The sequence below is a fragment of the Triplophysa dalaica genome, chromosome 8 (assembly GCF_015846415.1).
Source record: "Triplophysa dalaica isolate WHDGS20190420 chromosome 8, ASM1584641v1, whole genome shotgun sequence".
Lineage (NCBI taxonomy): Eukaryota > Metazoa > Chordata > Actinopteri > Cypriniformes > Nemacheilidae > Triplophysa > Triplophysa dalaica.
The window spans coordinates 11,146,388-11,170,741 of NC_079549.1; the positions used below are offsets into that span (position 1 = coordinate 11,146,388).

General features: G+C 38.4%; 5 protein-coding genes and 1 pseudogene across 6 annotated transcripts; 2 read left to right on the forward strand and 4 right to left on the reverse strand.

Moving 5' to 3' along the window:
- The first annotated feature begins 764 nt into the window (after positions 1 to 764).
- On the forward strand, positions 765 to 1,568 carry LOC130427574 (gamma-crystallin M1-like). The gene is made up of 3 exons (XM_056755116.1): positions 765 to 790; positions 862 to 1,150; positions 1,293 to 1,568. Exons 1-3 carry the CDS (start codon positions 765 to 767, stop codon positions 1,566 to 1,568), a joined length of 591 nt encoding a protein of 196 aa, XP_056611094.1.
- A 1,574-nt stretch (positions 1,569 to 3,142) lies between these two features.
- Positions 3,143 to 3,870, reverse strand: LOC130427864 (gamma-crystallin M2-like). The gene is made up of 3 exons (XM_056755582.1): positions 3,862 to 3,870; positions 3,501 to 3,743; positions 3,143 to 3,412 (listed from the first exon to the last, which is right to left on the reverse strand). Exons 1-3 carry the CDS (start codon positions 3,868 to 3,870, stop codon positions 3,143 to 3,145), a joined length of 522 nt encoding a protein of 173 aa, XP_056611560.1.
- A 1,619-nt stretch (positions 3,871 to 5,489) lies between these two features.
- LOC130427861 (gamma-crystallin M2-like) lies at positions 5,490 to 6,343 on the reverse strand. Its single transcript, XM_056755579.1, has 3 exons — positions 6,332 to 6,343; positions 5,947 to 6,189; positions 5,490 to 5,762 (listed from the first exon to the last, which is right to left on the reverse strand). Exons 1-3 carry the CDS (start codon positions 6,341 to 6,343, stop codon positions 5,490 to 5,492), a joined length of 528 nt encoding a protein of 175 aa, XP_056611557.1.
- A 4,873-nt stretch (positions 6,344 to 11,216) lies between these two features.
- On the forward strand, positions 11,217 to 16,870 carry LOC130427858 (gamma-crystallin M2-like). 2 transcript variants are annotated; one of them, XM_056755574.1, is made up of 3 exons: positions 11,217 to 11,237; positions 16,258 to 16,500; positions 16,598 to 16,870. In XM_056755574.1, the coding sequence occupies exons 1-3, from the start codon at positions 11,217 to 11,219 to the stop codon at positions 16,868 to 16,870; spliced, it is 537 nt and encodes a 178-aa protein (XP_056611552.1). The 2 variants fall into 2 exon arrangements, with proteins under 2 accessions (XP_056611552.1, XP_056611553.1); XM_056755575.1 differs by lacking the exon at positions 11,217 to 11,237 and adding an exon at positions 16,151 to 16,159.
- Positions 14,610 to 19,653, reverse strand: LOC130427865 (gamma-crystallin M2-like; annotated as a pseudogene).
- Positions 19,654 to 22,413: 2,760 nt separating this feature from the next.
- Positions 22,414 to 23,145, reverse strand: LOC130427869 (gamma-crystallin M2-like; the record flags this gene model as incomplete). The annotated part of the gene is made up of 2 exons (XM_056755587.1): positions 22,414 to 22,686; positions 22,882 to 23,145. Coding segments are annotated over 2 exons (537 nt in total), but the record flags the coding sequence as incomplete, so codon positions are not given.
- Between the last annotated feature and the right edge of the window lie 1,209 nt (positions 23,146 to 24,354).

Genomic DNA, 24,354 nt, shown 5'->3' on the forward strand with positions numbered 1-24,354 from the left:
AAAGCATATTGACTTTTCAACAAAATAATAAATTAACATATACTGTAGTCATAATTATGGAAAATATTTAACAGGAAATGGCTTAAATGTGTAAATATGTCTTGTAGCAGAAGCAGTGTGAAAGTGGAGTAGATATTAGATAACATTACAGTTTTATTATAACACTGTGTTTACACCGGACGTAGCGCGGCAGAATGAGACGGGACAAAAGACATAGAACGAATTGGAACTTGGATTTTTTATTTTTTTTACACTGGATGCGCCTGTTGCGTCTGGTGTTGGCGTAGTGTAGTGTTACAAATCATCATTTACATTGAATTAAAATGTTATATTGTGTACCATTTGTATATACAGTAAGTATTACTGTATATACTTAATAAAATCTTTTCTTTATTTCTATTTTATTGTTCCTTTTAGGTATTTTTATGGTTGCTGAATACACTCATTATGTCTCAGAACATTCGCTCTGGATGTGATTAAAGCTCTGTCTATACTGTAAAAGACAATGCATGAAAAGCTGCCAGAGATGTATGGATGAAAACAATTGTTTCAGTATCAGTTCAGCAGAAGTCATACTGCATGTTCATCAGCTTTAGGCATTTGAATAACAACGAAATGAGGGCCCCTGGTTTTAGTATAAAAAACACCACTGAAGGCCATCAAAGTACAGCTGGTACAGTGAACTGAAGCACAGAGAATAAACACACACTACCACCATGGGCAAGGTAATCGTACTCTGAAATAAAAAGCATTTGAATTAAAATATGATAAGAGATTCATACTACAACAAGTTTGAATTAAAAAAAATGTACCTCTTCAATTGTATTGCTAATATAATGCTATACATCAAAAATCCATCAGTCATTTTATACCACTGACATTTTCCTCCCTTCAACAGATCATCTTCTATGAGGAAAGGAACTTCCAGGGTCGCAACTATGAGTGCATGAGCGACTGCTCCGATATCTCTTCATACCTGAGCCGTGTTGGTTCCATTAGGGTGGAAAGCAGTTGTTTCATGATTTATGAACGCAGTGGCTTCATGGGCAACCAGTTCTTCCTGAGGAGGGGAGAGTACCATGACATCCAACGTCTGATGAGCATGGGCATGATGTTCGACAATTTCAGATCCTGTCGAATGATTCCTCCAGTATGGGACTCCCTTTTGCTACTCTGACTATTTTATTATAGCTTACAGCATAAACAATGAAGAACAGAGATCTCACAAATTATACCTATTCAATATTTTTTTTGTTTTTGAGAAAAATAATAAAACTTTCTTTCTATTACAGTACAGAGGATCTTTCAGAATGAGGATCTATGAGAGGGATAATTTCGTGGGCCAGATGTACGAGCTGATGGATGACTGTGACAACATCATGGAACGATTCCGCATGTCCGACTGTCAGTCCTGTCATGTGATGGAGGGTCACTGGCTCATGTATGAGCAGGCCCACTACAGAGGCAGAATGATTTACTTCAGGCCTGGAGAGTACAGGAGCTTCAGGGATATGGGATTCAGCGACATGAGATTCATGAGCATGAGGCGTATCTCCGACATGTGCTAAACCTCTAGATTATAAAAATAAATTAAGTGTTATTTTCAGAACTAAACTGAGCTGTCTACTGTTTTATTGGATGACTGGTCATTACCTTTTTTACTTGTTTACTTGTCTGGGTGGACTAAACCTACATGTATTACTGAGAGAGAATACATGGAGGAAAGGCACAATAAGATATTTGTAGATTTTTACATTAGCACATATATTTTGTTTACTATTCTTCTTTACCCCAGATGTTTTCAGCAATGTTTGAATCCAGAAATTTCGTTTTAACTTCCCTCTGTAGTTTCCGCATTCAGCATTTGGCTTTTAAGCATCATCCTCGGGTTCCACTTTTATTGGAAGACAGAAGAATTACTATGTGTAACGGACCGAAGACTAAAGGTTCCATCATTCCATCCTTATTTCATACTATTGTTATTGTTCTGTGACCTTAAGGGTCCTCTACTGTGCCTTTAAATGCATTGTCAAGACTATAATTTTGTGTGAGTTGAAAGAAACATCAAATTGCTTGCATTTTCAAATTAGTGCATCTTAAACGCACACAAATTTTACACTTTTATATAAATCCTGTAGCTAAACAAAGATCATTTGACATTTGTTAAATTTTTACACCCTGCTTTCAGAATAATACTGAAATTAGGATTTTTTAGAAATTCTTGATGCTGAAAACAAAATGATGTTGTCCTTGTTTTCTATAAAAAAATGTTTTTTAAGAATTCAGCATTGGGTTAACACATACACGGTGTATTGTTTGAGCCACTTTTACAATAACCAAGAATATGAAATGAGAACAGAAACACTGACAAAAGGGTGGAATATACCTTTCATAATGTTTACATTTATTGTAACTCCAAATCAAGTGTTTAACTCCTACCCAAAAATTCCCTATTCCCCTAAAAGCACACATACTGTACATCTGGAAGACGTCTATTTGATGTCTGCATTTACATACGCTAAACATCATTTTGCGTATTTTTTACTTTTTTCCTCATCTAAAATATGTGTCCGAGATGTCTCTTGTCACATGTCATCCACTGGAAAAAAAACATAATGTTACTTGGAATTACTCAATTTAATCATGTAATTATGTTTCACACAATTTAATATTTTTTTTAACATAACTTTTTTTATTTAAAAAAACTTTATTTAAAAAAAATCATGTACATGATTAAATTGAGTATTTTCAACAAACTTTTTTTCATTGTAGACATCTAGAAGATGTCTGTAAGAGGTTTATGACTTAAATGTATTTTAAAAATTCTGCAGTTTTTTAGATGTTTTTACACAGATGTTTTCACGATCTCCGGATCTTCAGGAGAAATAGGCGTACATCTACTATAGATCTTGATGTTGTTAGATATGACCAGCTACCAATATTTTTCATAAAACTTAGAGGTATGAGGGACTGCAACACAAGTTAATGAGACTGCATATGTATGTGAATGAAGTACAGTACAAACTGGAGTCACATGTCAAACATGTTTAATTTTCATATTCAAAAGTAAATGTCGATGGTGAGAGAAGAAAACATTTACTTTTATTCCAATCTACAGTATCAGAGCTCTTACTGATTGGTATCAGATAGCTATACGTTTGATAGAACCAACTCTTGAACTCATGGCACCCCAGTCGCTGTACCTTTTGTACTCGCCGGGTCTCAGGAGGTATTGTCTACCTCTATAATTGGGGTGCTCATAGAAGATCCAGTATCCATCTTGTATGTTGCAGGAATGGATATCGTTGTAGTGGAAGCGATCATAAAGGGAGGCACAGTCATCAGTAAACTCCATTGTCTGACCACCGAAATCTGAACATTCATAGATCTTCATTCTATAGGATCCCTGGTGCTACGGGGTTGAATAAAAAAAACATTTATATAACCACGTATATAGTTGAATCTTACTGTAGCAATTGGATTAAGAACAAAGGGCTCACTTGGGGTATCATTCGACAGGATCTGACACAGTCGTTGAAACCCATCCATCTTTGATAGTCAGTGTACTCTCCCCTGCGCAGGAAGTACTGGTAACCCATAAAGTGTGGTCGCTCGTACACCATCCAGCTGCCGCTCTCCACTTGAATGGAGTTACAGCGGCTGAAATGAGAGTGCAGTTCAGCGCAGTCACTGCTACACTCATAGGAGCGGCCCTGGAAGTTCTTGTCTTCATAAAAGATGATCTGTAAAAGAGTTTGAATGATGTCAATCAGTTACTGTACAAAACTAACATCTTATCTCACCTCAACCTTGACAGTCTATGCAAATAAAAAAAATTAACAAAAGAAACAAAAGCCTTACCTTCCCCATTTTGTTAAATCAGTGTTGTCATGTAGAAAGAGAACTGCCGGGACCCTTTTATATACTTTGGGAAAATAGACATTGTCAGTCACATGAATTAACTTCAGATGTCAGCTTTTTCCCCTTCTATTATTGAACTGGTGGTCTGTTTTCAAACAACAATGAGCATTTAAATCAGTTGTCAGCAGAGATAAGACCACAGAGGTGAAATACAGGGCACATCTATCCATGCAGATGTTTACATCTGCACATTTAAATCACTGGAAACTATTTTTAAGTTGTATTTGGTTTTCATAAGATACTATTTACATTTATTGAATAAAAATATATAACACTGCATAAAAACATTATTAACGGGGATTCAGTAATCGCCTTATGCTCATGAATGCCATGCCATAAAACATTTTGCTGAAGCTTTTATGTCCTCTCTAGGTCTGAACCACCACATTCTGCCTCGGTAGTGGGGCTACAAGATCCATCACATGACAAGAATGGCATGAACCCTATAGTGAAAACGTATAGTTATGAGTCACAATTATCAAATGATCAGCATTATTCCACAAATGTTTTTCTTAAAGGTTATTATTAAAGTTACGTGAATTATTTTGCAATGCATTAAGGCATTTCACTATGTGATTACTTAAGACCATATGTACATATGAGATAATTGATTGAAAAAATAACATTGAGAACTAAATTATAATTAATGTAGTAACAGTTGCACACCGATGATCGAGGCTCAAAGCGCGTGTAATGAGATGTCAAACCAAAATAATAATCACGTGACTTTTTTGTGACATGCCGTCAAGCATTGGTTTCAAAATAAACTATGCGTAAGTTTTCGAAGTATTGTCCAGCCGTGCGTTTATCACTTGTTCATATTATTATAAAAATATTAGAGAATAGCCTATCTGCTTACTCTTCGCAAGCCGTTCATTTGCTGTAAAGTAGCCAAACTGGACGTTTCACAACGCAGTCGTCATCTCTTCATGAATCTGCACAGGAAACCAAACGCTCCTAAACAGCCATTTATGTCAAGTCAAATTGGACAACACCGACCCAGCACCTAAAACGGATGGGTGCTACCTCTGTTACCGGCCATTTTCGGCGTATATTTAAGTTAAGCTTTCAAAACTACTTGTTAAGGGTTTGGATTGCTCTGTTATTAGGTAAACGTTTGGAATACCGATTTTATTGATTTTTTTGGTCGATTTTCAGAGTTTTATTGTCTCTGAATGTTATTTCATTTTGAATTCACCCGTGAACAATTTGTTTTATCAAATTCATTTTTTCATGAGTAAAGGTGACACTTTGTGTGCTGTAGTTGAGCCTTTATTATATCAAATGAGTTTGGTACTACATTTCATTAACCATGTTTTAAATATTTTTTGTTGACCTTGGTTTTTTTCATAACATAACATTGTAGCTTGCATCATGTTAACCTAAAGTTAATCTAAACATTTTTAATCATGTATATTAACCAAATGTTTATAAGTTACAATTTTAACTTGGGGAGTATTTTTATGTGGCTTCCAACTTTCAATGCAAAAATAAGTGACTCCAAGTGAATTTCCAATACACAATGATAAGTATTGTAGGAAGTTATTTTATTGGAAGATTAGAACACATTAGTACCAAGAGTCCATGATACGCCTCATGCTCATGAATCTCATGCCACCCATATTACTGAAGCTCCTGTACTCTCCAGGCCTGAAGTATGACATTTTTCCTTTGTAGTGGGGCTGCTCATACATGAGCCAGTGACCGTCCATCACATGACAGGACTGACAGTGAGACATGCGGTAGCGGTCCATGCAGGAGTCACAGTCGTCCATCAGCTCGTACATCTGACCTCCAAAGTTCTCCCTCTCATAGATCCTCATTCTGTAGGATCCCCTGTGCTGTATGAGAAAAGCATGCCTTAATGTATGTTTATTGACCAGAACCAATTCACTAACAATTGAAACATAAATCTGAAACATTTTAGTTTAGTTGGGGATTATTATATTTTGATATTCTATATAGTTAGTAATTCTGTGAATTTTTTGTTTCAATATAAACACATAAAATATTTTCTGTTCTCACCATGGGGATCATACGACAGGACCTGATGCACTCATTCATTCCAAACATAGACATGTAGTCAGCGTACTCGCCCCTCTTAAAGAAATACTGGTTTCCCATGTAGTTGGTACGGTCGTACATCATGAAGCATCCACTCTCCACTCTACAGGAGTGACAGCGGCTCAGATAGGAGGACATGTCAGCACAGTCGCTCATACATTCGTAAGAGCGACCCTGGAAGTTCCTGTCCTCGTAGAAGATGACCTGAGAAAAAAAGAAACATAATAATAGTGACTGAATAACGGCATTACAATATTAAACATCACCAAAATAATTGAGCTGCTTTTCTTTTGTCGTGTATAGGTATTAAGGGTATGATTAAATGATTTTTTTTATCTCAGCTTACTTTTCCGTGCATGGTTGCGGTTGTAGTTTATTTCTAACTTGCCATTGCAATGACAGCCTGCTGCCTTTATACTATATGGACTACCAAAGAATTTGTATTCCTATTGTTAAAAGGCCTTAGTCAGCGGCACGGTGTGGTGAGGTTTGCCATTTGTAACCACTTGAAAGGGTTATTATTTCAAGCCTTGTTGTGGAGAAAATTAGAATTTTCGGCTTTTTAAGCAGTTCGAATGGCAAGACAGCACTCATATGAAAATAGGCCATACATGCTTTTTAGGGCTGAGTTATGACACCATTTTGGCTATTCAATTCGATTCGATTCTTATTTATAGGGTTTCAATTAGATTAGATTTGATTCAATATTGATTACTTATCAGTATTTCACTTAAAATATTAGTTTTGCAGACTTGGAATCCATATTTAAATATGTAGGCTGGCAACTGAAACCCCCCTACTCCCCTAATGAATGATATACACACTCACGTTAATAGTAAAATCCACACACTTGTTTTCAATTACTTTTTACTCTTACTTTGAGTAACCAAACATTCCAGTAAAAAAATAAACATTGTAAATTTGCAACATTGAAATCTTGAAAATTCAATTTGAATAATGGCGCCATCCTCTGGACGAGAGGAGAACTACACATTATATTTTCTGAGGCACGTCTATTAAGAAAAGATTTGGGGATTTACCGAATCCACATTGTTTCTTTAAATTAAAGATCGATTAAAATCGAACAATCAATATTTTTCACCCAGCCCTTGTGCAATTTGGTCTTTTATGTTTTATACAAGCTACAGTAACCCTTGAATGGTTCTAAGCATTGGATGTTGCAAGTTACACATTACTGTTAATGTTCACAGTATTTGTATATTATACTGTCCTTGTATTCCTCACAGATTGAAATACATAGTTAAAAAAGGTCTAGGTCTTCTAGCGCATGTCAATCTTTGTTAGAAATCTAACTCTAAATCGATTTTTTTCTACTATGGCAAGGGAACTGTATGGGATCAGAATCCCGCCCAAAGTATTGCGCGCATTTAAAAATATATAATAAGAGTAAATCAAAAAAATTAAACCGTGAGTCAGAACTCTAAATACATTTTAAATAATATTGCACAAAATTAATACATAAAGGCAAAGTTGTCCAAATCGCAGACAAAATAATGTTTTCCTTGGCTGTATTACTAATTTTTGTGTTCTCAGATATTTTCTAATTTTCTCTACGCATGCATTATTTTTCCATTGCTTGTTTTCCCATGTTCTGCGCTTGTTTTTTCAAATGGGTTTCATGGTAATTAGGGCGGGCTTTTGCATCACCATTGATCCACTAGTTCAGCAGTGTCCAATGTCGGTCCTGGAGGGCCACAGTCCTGCAGAGTTTAGCTCCTACTTGGCCCAACACACGTTTTTGGAAGATTCTGGTCTGTTTTGTGAGGCCTTGATTAGATGTTCAGGTGTGTTTGACAGGGTTGAGGCTAAACTTTGCAGGACACAGGCCCTCCAGGACTGATTTGGACATCCCTGCACTAGTTCTAGATTGACAGCTCCTCCTCTAGCCAATCAGTTGAAGAGGGTGTTGACATCACTTCAAACGCGACTCGCTGAATACTCTAACAGTCATCTGCAAATCCCAGACAAGGTCCACAGGTAATTGAACATAATTACAGAGTTTCAGATACACTTCTCATATCTGTTATGTGTGACGTTTGTTGTATGTTTTGTTTGGTCTTTTCCTCCCGTTGTTAATCTCATTATTAGTTCATTAGTTTCCACTTGTGTTTCATCATTGTTAATTAGTCCCACACCTGATTCTGTTTTTCCCTGAGTGTCTTCCTCTTGTATTTAAGCCCTGTGTCTACCTCTGTTCTTTGTCGGTTATTATTTATGTCAATGGATTATCAAGCTGGTTTTGTCTTCCCTGTTCTCTTGCTCCCGTGTTTGTTTTGGACTCATCTTCATTAAACCTTATTGGATTATACCTTTTGCATCTCCATTCATCCTCCTCCGTGTCAGCCCTGTCAGAATAACCGACCGCTAAACATGGATTGCTATACCTTTTCTCCAGAGGCCATCCTCAGGGACTTGAGGCAGGACGGACGGCCTCTGGAGAACTACGTGGAGGAGTTTGTTGACGTGTGCTGTCGGGTGAGTTGGAGCGATCAAGCTCTAAACCTGGCATTTTTGACCGGTCTGGATGATATTCTGCTCGTCCTCGTCATGCTTCCCGATGCAGATGAGTACCGGCTGGAAGACTTCGTAAATCGAGTCCTCCAAGCAATCGGCTCCGAGTTCTGCGTCGGGGTGACTGATAAGGACTTTCCGAGATCTCTCCAGCCGGTCCCGTCCGGCTTTCCGGAGCCTCTCCAGCCGTTCCCGCACGGCCTTCCGGAGCCTCTCCAGCCGTTCCCGCACGGCCTTCCGGGGCCTCTCCAGCCGTTCCCGCACGGCCTTCCGGAGCCTCTTCAGCCGTTTCCGCACGGCCTTCCGGAGCCTCTTCAGCCGTTTCCGCACGGCCTTCCGGAGCCTCTTCAGCCGTTCCCGCACGGCCTTCCGGAGCCTCTTCAGCCGTTCTCGCACGGCCTTCCGGAGCCTCTCCAGCCCTGACATTATGAGGACGCTCTGCCAGGTTTATTAAATAATTTGTTGACCGATATATATATATATATTAGTGGTGGGCATAGATTTATTTTTTTAATCTAGATTAATCTAGATTAATTCCAAGATTAATCTAGATTAAAATGGCTCATTTGAATTCTGCCGAAGGCATTCAGAATATATGTGCTACCCAAATAATGACTAAAAGTAAGTCTTTGAGAACGGGTTTCTCAAGCCAGGTGGCGCATTAGACCAGGGGCTCATCTCCTGTTTCCAAAATGCATCACAAACTGCTTGAGAAAGCTGTTCTACTATGATAATTGGTGATGAAAATTAAATTATGTTCAATAAGATGAATTTGTGTTTACTTCCGCATTAGCTAAGGGATGATTTGCGTTTAGGTGGTACTTGAGACTGGAAGAGCTCCTACAGTACATTTACATTTAGTCGTTTAGCAGACGCTTTTATCCAAAGCGACTTACAAAGAGTGAGGGAGCAACAAGCGACCTGTCATACAGGAGCCATAATAAATTAGAGCTCAATACAAAGTTACTGGTTTCAACTAAAGCTAAACCACTACCTGTTGAGAGAAAGTGTTTTTTTTAAACCAATTCCGCATTGCACAAGGTGCAAACAACCGCAGTCTTGTCGATGTTTCTATTGGGAAGCTTCTTAAAAATTAATATTCCCTGAAGCAAACCCGGCGGCTTCATAGTTGCATCCATGTTAGCACGTCACGTTTGATGCGGTAATTTCACAGTAACGTTATGTTGTGTTCAGACCAAACGCGAATGGCGTGTCAAGCGCGAGTGATTTATATGTTAATGCAAAGAGCCAATAGACCTACTTGCTGCGCGAATCGCGCGAATGAAGCCCTGGTTATGAGATGATGAGGCGGCGCTAAGGACGCGAATGAAGCCCTGGTTATGAGATGATGAGGCGGCGCGAATGAAGCCCTGGTTATGAGATGATGAGGCGGCTTCTGCTTCCGCGAATGACGCGAGTTGAAAAATCTCGTTCTCGCCCCGTACAGTGCAGTTAAGCTGGTATACATCCGCGGTAAAATATCAAGGTGAAAGTCATCATAGCTTGCGTAGTATAGACCCAGCTCCCAACCCAACTTTGAGAATAGATTAACGGCGACATTTTTTTTATTGCGCGATAAGAGTCTCACTGCGTCCACCACTAATATATATATATATATACAATATTGTCCATTAGGTTAACATACATGTGTCCTGTTGGCTTTGTTTACAGTTAATGTTTCTCTATTAAATTATTTTAGATTATTGGTTGTGTATTAAGAAAAAGACTAAATTGGTGTAAATGCGTGATGTTGCTAGCTCATGACAATGATAATGCCATGGGTATCTTTACTCATTTAGACGAGCACATCATGTAACGTTAGCATATTTTCTCACAATTTCTCATGCTTTTCTGGGTGAAGGTAACATTTAGGGGTGGGAATCTTTTGGTACCTCACGATTCGACGCATATTGATTCTTGGGGTCACGATTCAATTAAATATTGATTCTTAATAACTATACTTCCTCAAAATTTGATGTGATATATGTGTGACCGCATGTGCAGTGAAATAAGAAGTACCAACTAGCCCATCTGGGGACTTTAACCCCAATACATAAGAACACCACGAACCTTAGGCACGCAAGAGCACGGTGACCAGGAAGTTGAGTCACAGGTACAAGTCAAACAGTTACACATTTATTATAGCTCAAGGACAAAAATTATGTGAAATCCCATAAAAAATATTCCATATAACCCAGACGGTAAGGATAACAACAACACATTCAGCAGGCAATAATGGGCACTCAACCATACATGATAATTACACACAATGAGTTTTAGTATAATCAGAACGTTCGATATATCATGAGGCATTCAGTAAGTATTCATGAGCACTTCATCTAAAGCAAATCTTTACAATGCACTACAAACAAGCTGCTAACTAAAACTTGAACTCAGTTTCAGAAAGCTAACAGATAAAGTTGAAACATTTTGCACAGACACTGATTGGTTAGACTTGTGTTGATAACTTGAATGGACTAATGTGAACTTTTGAACAACCAAAAAAGACAATTCTCTTGCAGATGTACATTTACATTTATGCACTTGGCAGACGCTTTTATCCACAGCGACTTACATTGCACTATCCTATACAATTATACATAGGTATGTTCAATCCCCTGGGATCGAACCCACAAACATGCGTTGTTAACACAATGCTCATATCACTGAGCTACAGGAAAGCTGTAAAGAAAGATGTAATGCTTGTTCTCTTTTTTAAAGTATATTGTATTAAAGTACTCCATTAAACCAGTCTCATTACATTGCTTTAGTGATATTTGCTTTTTTTAACTCCAAGAAGATGCAGCAGAAGTTGAAACTAGGTCGTCTCACCTCACTCTCTTGAGGCTGTTGGGTGGAAACCTTGTAAAATTTATTTTTCATTCTTATTGGTCACTCTTTGTTTACCACTTCTGTAAGGTTTTGGCATTGTTATTTAAATAAAACCTTCTGAAAGTGACTGCTTTTATCTTTGGGCAAAGGGTTTTAATTAATACATCAGTTACTATTATTTATGGAAAATGAGTATAGGGGCCAGCTGAGGTGGCTCGGGCATCTTTTCCGGATGCCCCCTGGACACCTTCCCGGTAAGGTGTTCCGGGCATGTCCCACCGGGAGAAGACCCCGGGGAAGACCTAGGACACGCTGGAGGGACTATGTCTCCCGGCTGGCCTGGGAACGCCTCGGTGTCCCCCCGGAAGAGCTGGAGGAAGTGTCTAGGGAGAGGGAAGTCTGGGCATCCCTGCTTAGACTGCTGCCCCTGCGACCCGGTCCCGGATAAGCGGTAGAAAATGGATGGATGGATGGATGGAGTATACAATTTTTTTACAACATAGCTTTTATTTTCTGTGTGCTAAGCATAATCACCTTTATAATTGTATTATAATGGTGTTAAATGACACAAAAATAACACAAATAACATAAATTATAGTCTGATGCTCTAAGATTCAAATATAATATCTCTGAAAATTTGCTTATTGGTTGTCCTGAAGTCACGATAACATACACTCCATCCACATGAGGTACTGTTACTCCAGTGTTTTGCTCCTCCAATGAGTCCTCAAGCACTGTCTTACTCCAAAAGGTCCTTGGATAAAAGAAATATGCAAATCGAAGTATGCATCGTTCTGTGTGTTTTTAATGATAACATGGACACCTGCTTTCAAAGCTGATGGGGGTAAGATTCTACTTACACATTTTGTCTATTAAGACAGACCCCTATGTACACACGAGTGCAATCTCATGCTCTTTGATGTAATTCTTGCTTCTGAACAAAATAAAAAACTGACATAACAAATCTGTTTCCCAGTAACTATACAGTCAATTAGCACTTGTTACTGATTTAATGCACTACTGTGAGAAAAGACGCTGCATCATGTGCTCATCTAAATGAGTTAAGATACTCAATCTAGAACTAGTGGAGCAATGGTGATGCAAAAGCCCGCCCTAATTACCATGAAACTCGAACTGCAGCATTTGGAAAAGCAAGTGAAGAACGTGGGAAAACAAGTGAGGGAAAAAATAACGTATGTGTAGAAAAAAATGAAAATATAAGCAGAAAATATCTGATAACACCAAAATTAGTAAAACAACAATGGGAAACATTATTTTGTTTGCGATTTGGACAACGTTTCCTTTATGTATTAATTTTGTGCAATACAATTTAAAATGTGTTTAAAGTGCTGATTCACGGTTTAAAATTTTTGATAGACGCTTCTTATTTTTTTTTTAAATGCACGCAATACTATTGGCGGGATTCTGATCTCATAGTAATGACAGCGACACTTGATTTAGGTTTTCAACTTCACACATAAAAAAACGAATAAACAGCTTACATTTTTTTTAAAAAGGGGGTGTGAGCAAAAGAACTTGCTGATTCTCATTCGTGAACGAAAGAACGAGCTGTTACTTCTGACTCTTGAACAAAAGAACAGGTCTCTTGATCAACAAGTACAGAAACGTAAATGTAAAGATCCTTCTGAAAATACACTGACCAAAATTATTAACGCAAAACTTATGTTTTAGCGCCCATTTTTCATGAGCTAAACTCAAAGATCTAAGACATTTTCTATGTACACAAAGGGCCTATTTCTCTCAAATATTGTTCACAAATCTGTCTTAATCTATGTTAATAAGCACTTCTCCTTGCCGTGATAATCCATCCACCTCACAGGTGTGGCATATCAAGATGCCGATTAGACAGCATGATTATTGCACGGGTGTGCCGTAGGCTGTCCACAATAAAAAGCCACTCTAAAATGTGCAGTTTTATCACACAGCACAATGCCACAGAGGTCGCAAGTTTTGAGGGAGCGGGCAATTGGCATGCATTCTGCAGGAATGTACACAAGAGGCCGTCAATTGAATGTTCATTTCTCTACCATAAGACATCTTCAAAGCTGTTTCAGAGAACAACTGCAGACCGTGTGTAATCACACCAGCCCAGGACCTCCACATCCAGCATCTTCACCTCCAAGATCGTCTGAGACCAGCCACCTAGACAACTACTAAGAGTGTCAGAAACCGTTGTGACGATCCTGTCCGGTCTGTTCTTAGATTTTGTGCCTTGGGGACAGGGTTGTTACAGTATCATGTCTTGTGTGTATGTTTTGTTTTATGTTGTTTTGTTTTACACGTGGCGGTATGTTTGGATAATTCGCCACGTGTCATCATGTGTTCCTTTTAGCTCCGCCCCCTTGTTTCTCCGTTAGGCTTCCATTACTGTTATCTCCGTCATCTGTCTCCCATTAGTGTTTAGTATTGTCACCTGCCCTTCTCCGTCCCATGCAATCTCCCCTCGTTATTATGTCCCTATTTAGTTTCTCTGTTTCCCCTTACACCTCGTGGGTTCATTGTATCGTATTTGTCTTTTTAGTCGTGCCCCGGATGATATTTGGATTACCCTGTTCCTGTTTCAAGGATTGTATGTGTTTCCTCCCCGTGAGTTCTGTCGGTGTATTTCATGTTTCGGACTTATCTTATTTGCTGCCTTGTTTTGCTTGTTCCCCTCGTGGAAAGTTTTCTGTTTGTTAGTACTAGTCTCTGTTTTGCCCCATCGTGGGTGTTTGTTTTGTTTTATTTAATAAGTCTCTTTAATGTAATAAGTTACCTCCACCTGCCTGTGTTTGGGTTCTGCCCACACACGACCGTGACAACTGTCTCCAGGAAGCTCATCTGCATGCACGTCATCCTCATCGGGGTCTCGACCTAACTGCAGTATGTCGTTGTTACCGACTTGAGTGGGCAAATGCTAACATTCGATGGCGTCTGGCACTTTGGAGAGGTGTTCTCTTCACGGATGAATCCCGGTTTTCGCTCTACAGGGCAAGTACAGCATGTGCTGAACCGCCAACTGTTCCGACTCTGCTAGAATGAACCAGTCGTCTATGTAATTTAGGACACGAATGCCCCTCATACATAACGGGGTCAGAGCTAGATCCACACATTTGGTAAATGTGTGGGGAGATAATGCCAGACCGAATGGAAGAACCCGATACTGGTACGCTTCTCTTAGATCCAGTATTCACAGCATTCTGTTAGATTAGTTTAAAGTACTTTACTGTCAAGTAACACCAATTTTTGGCCAATATATTTTAATAAACAGAATCAACAATACGCCTTATGCTCATGATTTTCATGCCACCAATATTACTGAAGCTCCTGTAATCTCCAGGCCTGAAGTACCACATTCTGCCTCTGTTGTGGGGCTGCTCATATATACATGAGCCAGTGACCATCCATCACATGACAGGACTGGCATTGAGACATGCGGTATTGGTCCAAGATTTTGTCACAGTCATCTCATGCTTCTGGCCAATAAAATTCTCCCTCTCATTGATCCTCATTCTGAATTGTCCTCAGTACTGTAAAGGTATTAACTCTTTCACCGCAATTGACGAGTTATCTCGTCTTCTAAAAAAAACGGTTCCCCGCCAAAGACGTGTTATTACGGCAATCAGTGTTTGTAGTGTTATACAGCAGGTGGCGCTATTACACACCTTTGGGAAAAAGTACAGAATCCCAGAACCTAGAACGTATATGTTTTAGTGGTTTTTAATGATTGTTCTGAGTGGAATCTGGGCGGAATCTTTGACAAAAAAACGTTTTTTGTTTTCTTTACAGAACATTTACTTTGAGCCATTAAATTTGGGTGAAAATGTTAAAAAACGCTGGCGTAAGCTGGCAACTTTGTTTTAAAAAGGCTGGCGGGGAATGGGTTAAAAGAAATAACAAATCCCGCTGATTGTTTTAAAAGTGTATTTTAACACCTTTATTATGATATCACCATGGGGATCATACGGCAGGATCTAATACAGTCACTCTTGCCAAACATAGACATGTTGTCAGAGTACTACCCAAGTGAACTGAAAATACTGTTCTGGCTATTGGGAAAGACAAACTCCTGATTCAGCATACCAGTATGGAAGCCTTTAGTAGAATGGAGTTCTTTTATTTTGCAAGGCTTTTGACTGAACATTTCACACAATAAAATTCTCTAATTTTGCACTGAAATGCAATTTGGTTGTTAATTTATTTTTCTAAAATCAATCTTAGCCCAAGTGACATGGCTATTGTTGAAAGAAAATGTACACAATCTGAGAATGATTTTACTGAAAATAAAATCCTGGCTGTTCTTGAATTGTGACCCATTTTTAGGTCAAATTATTATCTAGCCAAGAAAGGTTGCATTTAAATTATGGATGTAGTTCTATCCTGGCAAAATAACCTCAAAATATTGTTTGTTTTTACTCCCAACCATATCATTTTTTTAATCTATTTAACAACGTAAAACAAGCAGAGTGATATACCTCTGTTTTTGTTTTTTGCAATGACAATTAAATACAGATTTGCATCTTAACACAGAATTGTGTATTGCTATGACTGGTGTGACTCAAGGTTCAGTGTTTTTGTTTGATGCAAGAAGCACACCACCATATTGGCTAATAGGCCAATTAATTGGAGACTAATAACTGAAGGGCATTTTGGATTTCTATGGGCCTCTATTCCATGTTACCCGGTCAGGAGTTTTTACAATAGGAGGCACATATCCTTTAGGTTTGGGCAGGTATAAATGTAGGGGTTAAACTGTGCAGGGTGTCAGTGTACCAGAACGAAAAACACTATCACCACCATCATGGGAAGGGTAAGTACTATTGGTATATCTTGAAATGAAAACAATACTATACCTGGAAACTTCTTTGTTTAAAATATGTTTTGTTTTCTTTGTTTTACAAAAAAAAGATTGTTTTCTATGAAGAGAGGAACTTCCAGGGTCGCTCTTATGAGTGTATGGGCGACTGTTCTGACATGTCCTCCTATCTGAGCCGCTGTCACTCCTGTAGAGTTGAGAGTGGATGCTGGATGATGTACGATCATCCCGACTACATGGGAAATCAGTATTTCTTTAAGAGGGGCGAGTACGCGGACCACACGTCTATGTTTGGAATGAGCAACAGTATCAGATCCTGCCGTATGATCCCCATGGTAAAAGCACAATGATAACTATTTTACTTTCCTGTTGACTAAACGCTTTTTGTTTTAATTTTACACAATTAATAAATATACACAAATACCTTTACAGCACAGGGGATCCTACAGAATGAGGATCTATGAGAGGGAGAACTTTGGAGGACAGATGTACGAGCTGATGGACGACTGTGACTCCTGCATGGACCGCTACCGCATGTCTCAATGTCAGTCCTGTCATGTGATGGACGGTCACTGGCTCATGTATGAGCAGCCCCACTACAGAGGAAAAATGTGGTGGTTCAAACCTGGAGAGTACAGGAGCTTCAGTAATATGGGTGGAAATAGATTCATGAGCATGAGGCGTATCATGGACTCTTGGTACTAGTGTTCTAATGTTTCAATAAAACAAATCTTTACACTCTGAGCCATGAAACTCTTTATTTATTATCGCCACCAAAAACAACACTTTATTTGGAGCAGTCCATGGATTTTTTTAATGAGCAATGCATTTATTTTTCATTAAAAGCATTTTACTTCTGTAAAGTTAAATTTAAGCTAAAATTGTATTATTATCCCGTAAATGATCTTTCCCAATACACAAAGAGGTAAACAGCCTTATAGTATTTGTGATGCTGAAACTGTAGAATTACACATGTACATGTACAATACAAGGCACAAAGTTTAGCATCAAACCAAAAGTCAGATGAGTAGCAAGTGCAATATATACAGTATGTATAGATGAAACAATATGCACAAATAAAGGCAGATAATTACAGGTGGGTATATATACAATATAATTAACATGATATAAAGATATATGTGCTATGGACATAATATAAAAAGTACTATGGACAACATACCAATGTGCTGTGAACATATAAACGGAAGATTAAGTGCCTCGGACGGGGAATACCATAGCGGGCAATGGGTGGTGTCTAGGGAGGCAAACAGGTCTACCTGAGCCTGCCCAAACTGCACCCAAATGAGCTGGACTGCACGGGGGTGGAGTCTCCACTCTCCCCCAGGCGTCAACTGACGAGAGAGCGTGTCGACTGTCTGGTTATGGTCGCCTGGGATGTATCTGGCTCTCAGGGAGCGGATCACCTGGTGACTCCACAGGAGGAGGCGTCGGGCGAGTCGTGTTAGCTGCCGTGAGAGTATGCCACCCTGATGATTGATGTACGCTACGGCAGCTGTGCTGTCCGACCGGACCAGCACGTTCTTGTCCTGCACAAGCTGTTGTAGCCTCTTGAGTGCAAGTAGCACAGCCAACAACTCTAGGCAGTTGATATGCCAGCGCAGGCGGGGGCCCGTCCATCGCCCCGACACTGCGTGCCCGTTGCACACTGCACCCCAACCCTGCAGGGAGGCATCGGTCGTCACCACGATGTGCCTTGTAACCTGCCCAAGTGGGACCCCTGTCCGTAGAAAGGTCATTGAAGACCAGGGAGTTAGGGTACGTCGGCAGAGAGCTGGTTTGAGAGGTTGTTGATGCCTATTTGTGATTGCAATTCAAATCTGAATCTAGGAAAATGTGTAAATATGTGCAATACATTTGTATCTGCTAATATATTTTGTAAATGCCAGTTTACACATTTGTAACAATTTTTCTGCAACTTCAAATGCAGAAGACAGATTTGTGAGTTTTGTCCAGGAGTGCAAATCTTAACATTCAATTTATGTTTTTTATGTTACATGTGTTCACATAGGGCCTGTGAGTGTTCATTTTAGTCTACAGGTACAAATTAAAATCTACAACTTTTCAAGTTTTGCTACTGATTTACCTTCATAGGTTTCTCTCTACGTTCTGAGCTGGATTTGTGCAAATCTCATCGACAAACAACTCAAATTCTTATCAGCTCCATCCGGGGCTAGATTAAATGTGCTTCATGCGTGCTTCCATGTCCAAGTGTCTTCTTCAAAGTGTCTGCTAGCAAACATGTTGTTGTGCAGTTTTTGTTAATGTGTCCCAAGACATTTTAGAAAAATCTCGACTGGATGATGTTTTACGGCCATGTCCCTTATAAAGAATATGTAGGCTTTGTGTGGTAACCCTATCAACATACAGTGAGGTTGGTATTTAATGACTAGATTGCCTTCTCTATGGAACTTTGTCAACCTCGTTTCGTTTGGTCACAACACAAGGTGTCCCTGTGGCCTTAAAGCTTCAGCACCGCCGCTCTGAGATCGATTGCTAATGTCTGAGGTGAAACACGCGCCCACTCATTAGGATACAGACAAAAAATACATAAACCAATAAATGTAGAAATGTAGAAATACATAAATGTGAAAATAAATAAATGTAGGAATGAATACATATAGCTATTAATACATGTGGAAATAAATACAACTGGAAATAAATAAATGTATAAATAAATGAATGAAACAATAAATGCAGTATATGTGGAAAAATCTATAATTACACATAAATAAGGAAATAAGAGTATAAATATTCATTTATTTTTGCTTTTTTACGTTTCATCATGGATTTAGATTTGTATTTATTTATTTATAGTTAAAGCAGGGTTGGCATTCCAGAATTATATTGCGTCCACTGCACTGTATTAAAAGAGAAATACATTGTTATCAAATTTATTAAGACAGATCAATATCACATCTTAATATACAGGAATATGATATAACAACTAAACATAATAATAGACCACAAATCTGAAGATTTTCTGTGATTCTGTTCATAATATTTAAATAATAATATCCCTCCCCTTATAACTGCCAAAGGAGATAAAAATGTAATATTTCTTAATAATGATTGAGCAGCTTAAAAATGTTTGTTCTCACCATGGGGATCATATGACAGGATCTGATGCAGTTGCTCATTCCAAACATAGACATGTAGTCAGAGTACTCGCCCCTCTTAAAGAAATACTGGTTTCCCATGTAGTTGGGATTATCGTACATCATCCAGCATCCACTCTCAACTCTACAGGAGTGACAGCGGCTCAGATAGGAGGACATGTCAGCACAGCTGCTCATACATTCATAAGAGCGACCCTGAAAGTCCCTGTCCTCATAGAAGATGACCTGAAAGAAAAAAACATTTTGATTTTTAAATCATCAATACAGAAAAATATTTGGTACTTTGCAACATTACAGTTCATATGTCTTTTTGTCACTCAAATGATAATTTTTAGAACTTACTCTCCCCATTCTGTTGGTGTAGCTCCAATGCTTTTTGCCTTGTATTTCGGATACCTTTATATACGTTTTTCAATTCGAAGACCTTTTGTATCTATTGTATTGACCTATTGCCCTATTGAATAGGAACACCTGACCCAACAATGCGCTGGCCTTTATAATTGAACTGGTCCATGTGACTAGATCATGCTTTTAACACCTCTTGTGTTTATACCCTTTACCGCTTTTCAACAGGAATGCTTTCATAGATTTCTTATCAAATGTGTTTAAAATGTATGACACAAAAAGAGGCCTTATGTGAATGAATGTTTAGTCATGTGAAACCACAGATATCTTTTGTTGTGAAGCAACTCAGGTAATTTTGAGTTTATTGTAGGGACCTCACATTACCAACCAGCATAACTATGGAGTTATGGAGTGATACTTTAATATTGCGATGACACAAAGTCTATTTTTTAAAGATGAATAAATCTGATTAATTATCTTAATCAGACATTTTCCCAAACAGGGCTCTACGCTAACTTATTTTTTTAGGACCACTTGTTTATATACCACATAATACATCTAAAAACAAACAGAAACGTGCAGGGAATCTTTAAATATATTAAATATAAATATTCCACATTAGCCTCATTTGGACAATTCTCAACCAAACATTTATTTATTAGCACAATAAGCAGCATCGTATAATTAAAGGCATGGTGCATGGCTCAGCTTTTAAATTCATGGCAATCTTTCAAAGCACGCCAAACAGTAACATTTATCCAGCTTCCAACAAGTGTCAGTATCACTGGACAAACACCCCATTCAAACAATACCTGATGAAACACTCATGCACAGTCACACAGCCTACGGACATCACCTCAAAACCAAAAGTAAAAAGCAAAGCACTAAATGGTGCGTTAAGCATGTTTTCATTATGGGATACGTTGCTTAGTCGACTAGCATGAAAAGCAGCCTATTGCAGTGGATAATGTCACATAATATACATGTAGGCACATTTAGGAGTAATCGTTTTTTTAAACCCTCTGGGACATTTTTTTATGTTAAAAATTATAGCTTCATCTGAATGAGATGACACTTGATATTTTGTCACATTAGCTATGTGAACACACACAAAAAATATGGACATGATTTGTATATGTTAAACGGTCACAAAAAGTAGTCACATTGGCTCCTTCGTGGTGAAAAATGACAGACATAGAAAATTATGAAAAAAAGTAAACTCAGAGAATCTTTTTGTGGTACAAACTACAAATCAGCCACTGTGCAGAAAAAAAGTGCACAGCAACCATGGGTTGACACTCTAAAATATCAAGAGTGCAGAATAGTCACACGCACACACTGGTAAGGCTGCAACAAAGCAAATTTAGAGAATATCTTAAATACATCACGATGGCACTAATCTGCATTTTAAAAATTGGATTTTAACAGCCTGGTATCTGTTTCAACCTGAAATATTATATTAAAAAAATATTTGACCGAATTGTAAAAAATAATTTTAAAAAATTGTGTTGTTTGCAATGGGGTGAAAAAATTATAATAATTATAGCATTTATAAATTCATTATTACTTCGATAAATCTTCCTGATAAAAGTTACAGGAGTCTAGTGTGACAGAGATGGTGCCAATTGTGACCCCTAAATGAAGAGGCCCATTAAACTCAATGAAATAGCAAATTAATTGCAAAGTGTTTGATTTATTTTGTTAGATATCTTAATTATCAAATACTAAGTACCAAAAAGCCTTTACAGTTGTTCCTTTTTTAGCAACATTTTAATGTTTGACTGTAATCATAATGCACAACTTGGTATACTGAAGTTGACAAAAATGAATTCATTCACCTTTTGTTCTTCGTAGCCTTCATTTATGATCGACTTCAGGACCAATTTCTACTCTGAAATACTTCCGGAATCTAACGACGTGTTGAGCGGACTGTCCCTTACTGCAGCGACTTCCCCTGGGAGTCTCAGTGGTTCCAGAGGTTAGTTTTCTAAAAGTGCTAATTTTGGTGTGATACTCTCATCCAGGAGGGGGACGGACACGATGTCTGCATCAAAAGTTTGGGTCTCCAGCATGCTGAGGCAGCCTTCGTGGATATGTACTGCCCACCTCGTCTGCTTCCCGTTCCGTGACAGCAGTGGCTACGGCCCTGTTGTCCACTACGGCGAATGGCGATGGTGATATGGGGATTACATTGAGTGTAAATCTGTCAGCCAAGCGCTCGCGAACCGCTCGCGCCCCATCTCGCTCATCTGACCGTTCCCAAGGAGGCGAGTGTGAGCTTTCAGGTAAACACAAGTATTTTGTTACAGTTAAAACTGTGAGCCACAGAAGAATTCAAGCAATTCAACTACAAATGTGTTTGAATCAATAATACCCCGACTCGTTTAGGTACATTTTTGCATATACAAAAATTGGTACAGTTATTCCACATTGACAATAAAAATGCCCCCATCTCATTAACAATGGAATCTACAATAGAGTATAAACTGGTCAAGCTCATTTTATGATCTGACAAATAATGCTCTTCATACCTGGAGGATTTTACCCTGCTTCTGTCGATAGCACTTAAAACTCCTAATAAAAATAGGTATAAACAGTGTGTTAGTCATGAAAACCTAAATAAATCTACTATTCTAATCTTAAGAGATCATATGGTTAACTCGAGCTGTATTGTGGTGAATTACACATTAAAATAATTGTGGGAGTAATGATTTCCAAAACACAATGATCGTTGTAGAGAAATTATTTTATTGAAAGATTACAACACTAATACCAGGAATCCATGATACGCCTCATGCTCATGAATTTCATGCCACCCATATTGCTGAAATTCCTGTACTCTCCAGGACTGAAATACCACATTTTTCCTCTGTAGTGGGGCTGCTCATACATGAGCCAGTGACCGTCCATCACATGACAGGACTGACAGTTTGACATGCGGTAGCGGTCCATGCAGGAGTCACAGTCATCCATCATCTCATGCATCTGTCCTCCAAAGTTCTCCCTCTCATAGATCTTCATTCTATAGGATCCCCTGTGCTGTGAAGAAAATGTATTTTGTTTGAATATATTCAACATAAATGTAGATGTGAATCTAGATCAATCCCTGTTTTTCCCCTTTAACTACATTGACCCCCAATTACTCAACTAGTTTCCAAATTCTAAATTGAAAATGTAAGAACATTACCTTAAGTAAATTTATTACAAATGCAACAGAATGTTCTCTGTTCTCACCATTGGGATCATACGACAGGATCTGATGCAGTTGCTCATTCCAAACATAGACATGTAGTCAGAGTACTCGCCCCTCTTAAAGAAATACTGGTTTCCCATGTAGTTGGGATTATCGTACATCATCCAGCATCCGCTCTCAACTCTACAGGAGTGACAGCGGCTCAGATAGGAGGACATGTCAGAAAAGTCGCCCCTACACTCATAAGAGCGACCCTGGAAGTTCTTGTCCTCATAGAAGATGACCTGAAATTCAGAGTTAGTGATTTAAAGTGAAATATACCAAATCAAAGTATTTTGTGTGAAATCGTGAGGAATTTAGTTTACCTTCATGTTTGTGTTGGTTGATCTTCAGTAGTTCCACAAAGGAGAAGCTGAAGCTGATTCTGGTTGTTGGCTGACTGCTGTCACTCGTACCTTTATACTAGACCAAGACTAAAGACTACACAGCCTCTATTGTTAGTCAATTCCTGACAGTGCATGTTGGAATAAAGGCCATTGTAGCTAACGCTTATTATGTTAGATCTTAGTACTGATCATTGTGATGACTACACGCTACATAAATGTCTATTGTTGTCTATTTTTATAAGGTTAGTTTTTTGGAATGATGCTTTAACCTGGACACACTCATATAATGGTCATGCCTATATTGAATGTAATTTAAGTGATTGTGCCTGGTCAGACCAACTAGGCAAGGCAAGGCAAGGCAAGGCAAGGCAAGGCAAGGCAAGGCAAGGCAAGGCAAGTTTATTTATATAGCACATTTCATACACAAGTGCAATTCAATGTGCTTTACATAAAATGATTGACAGAAAGAAATAAAAAGTTTATTTAAAGTGCAAATGATTTAAGATCACAAAAACTTTAGATTTTTAAGAAACAGTAAAACATCAATAAAATTGATTAAAAAATGTTAAAAGAATAAGAGCAAAATAAAAATAAATTAGAAATAAAAGTGCAGTTGATGTTAACCAGCACAATGCTCAGGTTGTGAATGCACAGCTAAACAAGTGTGTTTTTAATCTGGATTTAAAAGTAGCTGCTGTTGGTGAATGTCTGATATCTTCTGGAAGCAAATTCCAGCTACAGGTGGCGTAATGGCTAAACGCTGACTCGCCCTGTTTTGAGTGAACCCTTGTTATCTCTAACTGACTTGATCCTGATGATCTGAGAAGTCTGTTTGGTTTATATTCAATGAGCATATCTGAGATGTATTTAGGTCCTAGACTATTAAGTGATTTATAGACAATTAATAATACTTTGAAGTTGATTCTAAAAGTAACTGGTAACCAGTGTAAGGACCTGAGGATTGGAGTGACATGCTCAGATTATTTGGTTCTAGTCAGAATCCTGGAAGCAGCGTTCTGTATGAGCTGCAGCTGTCTGATGTTCTTTTTGGGAAGACCTGTAAGGAGTCCATTACAGTAATCCACCCTGCTGTGATGAATGCATGAACTAGTTTCTCTAAATCTTGGC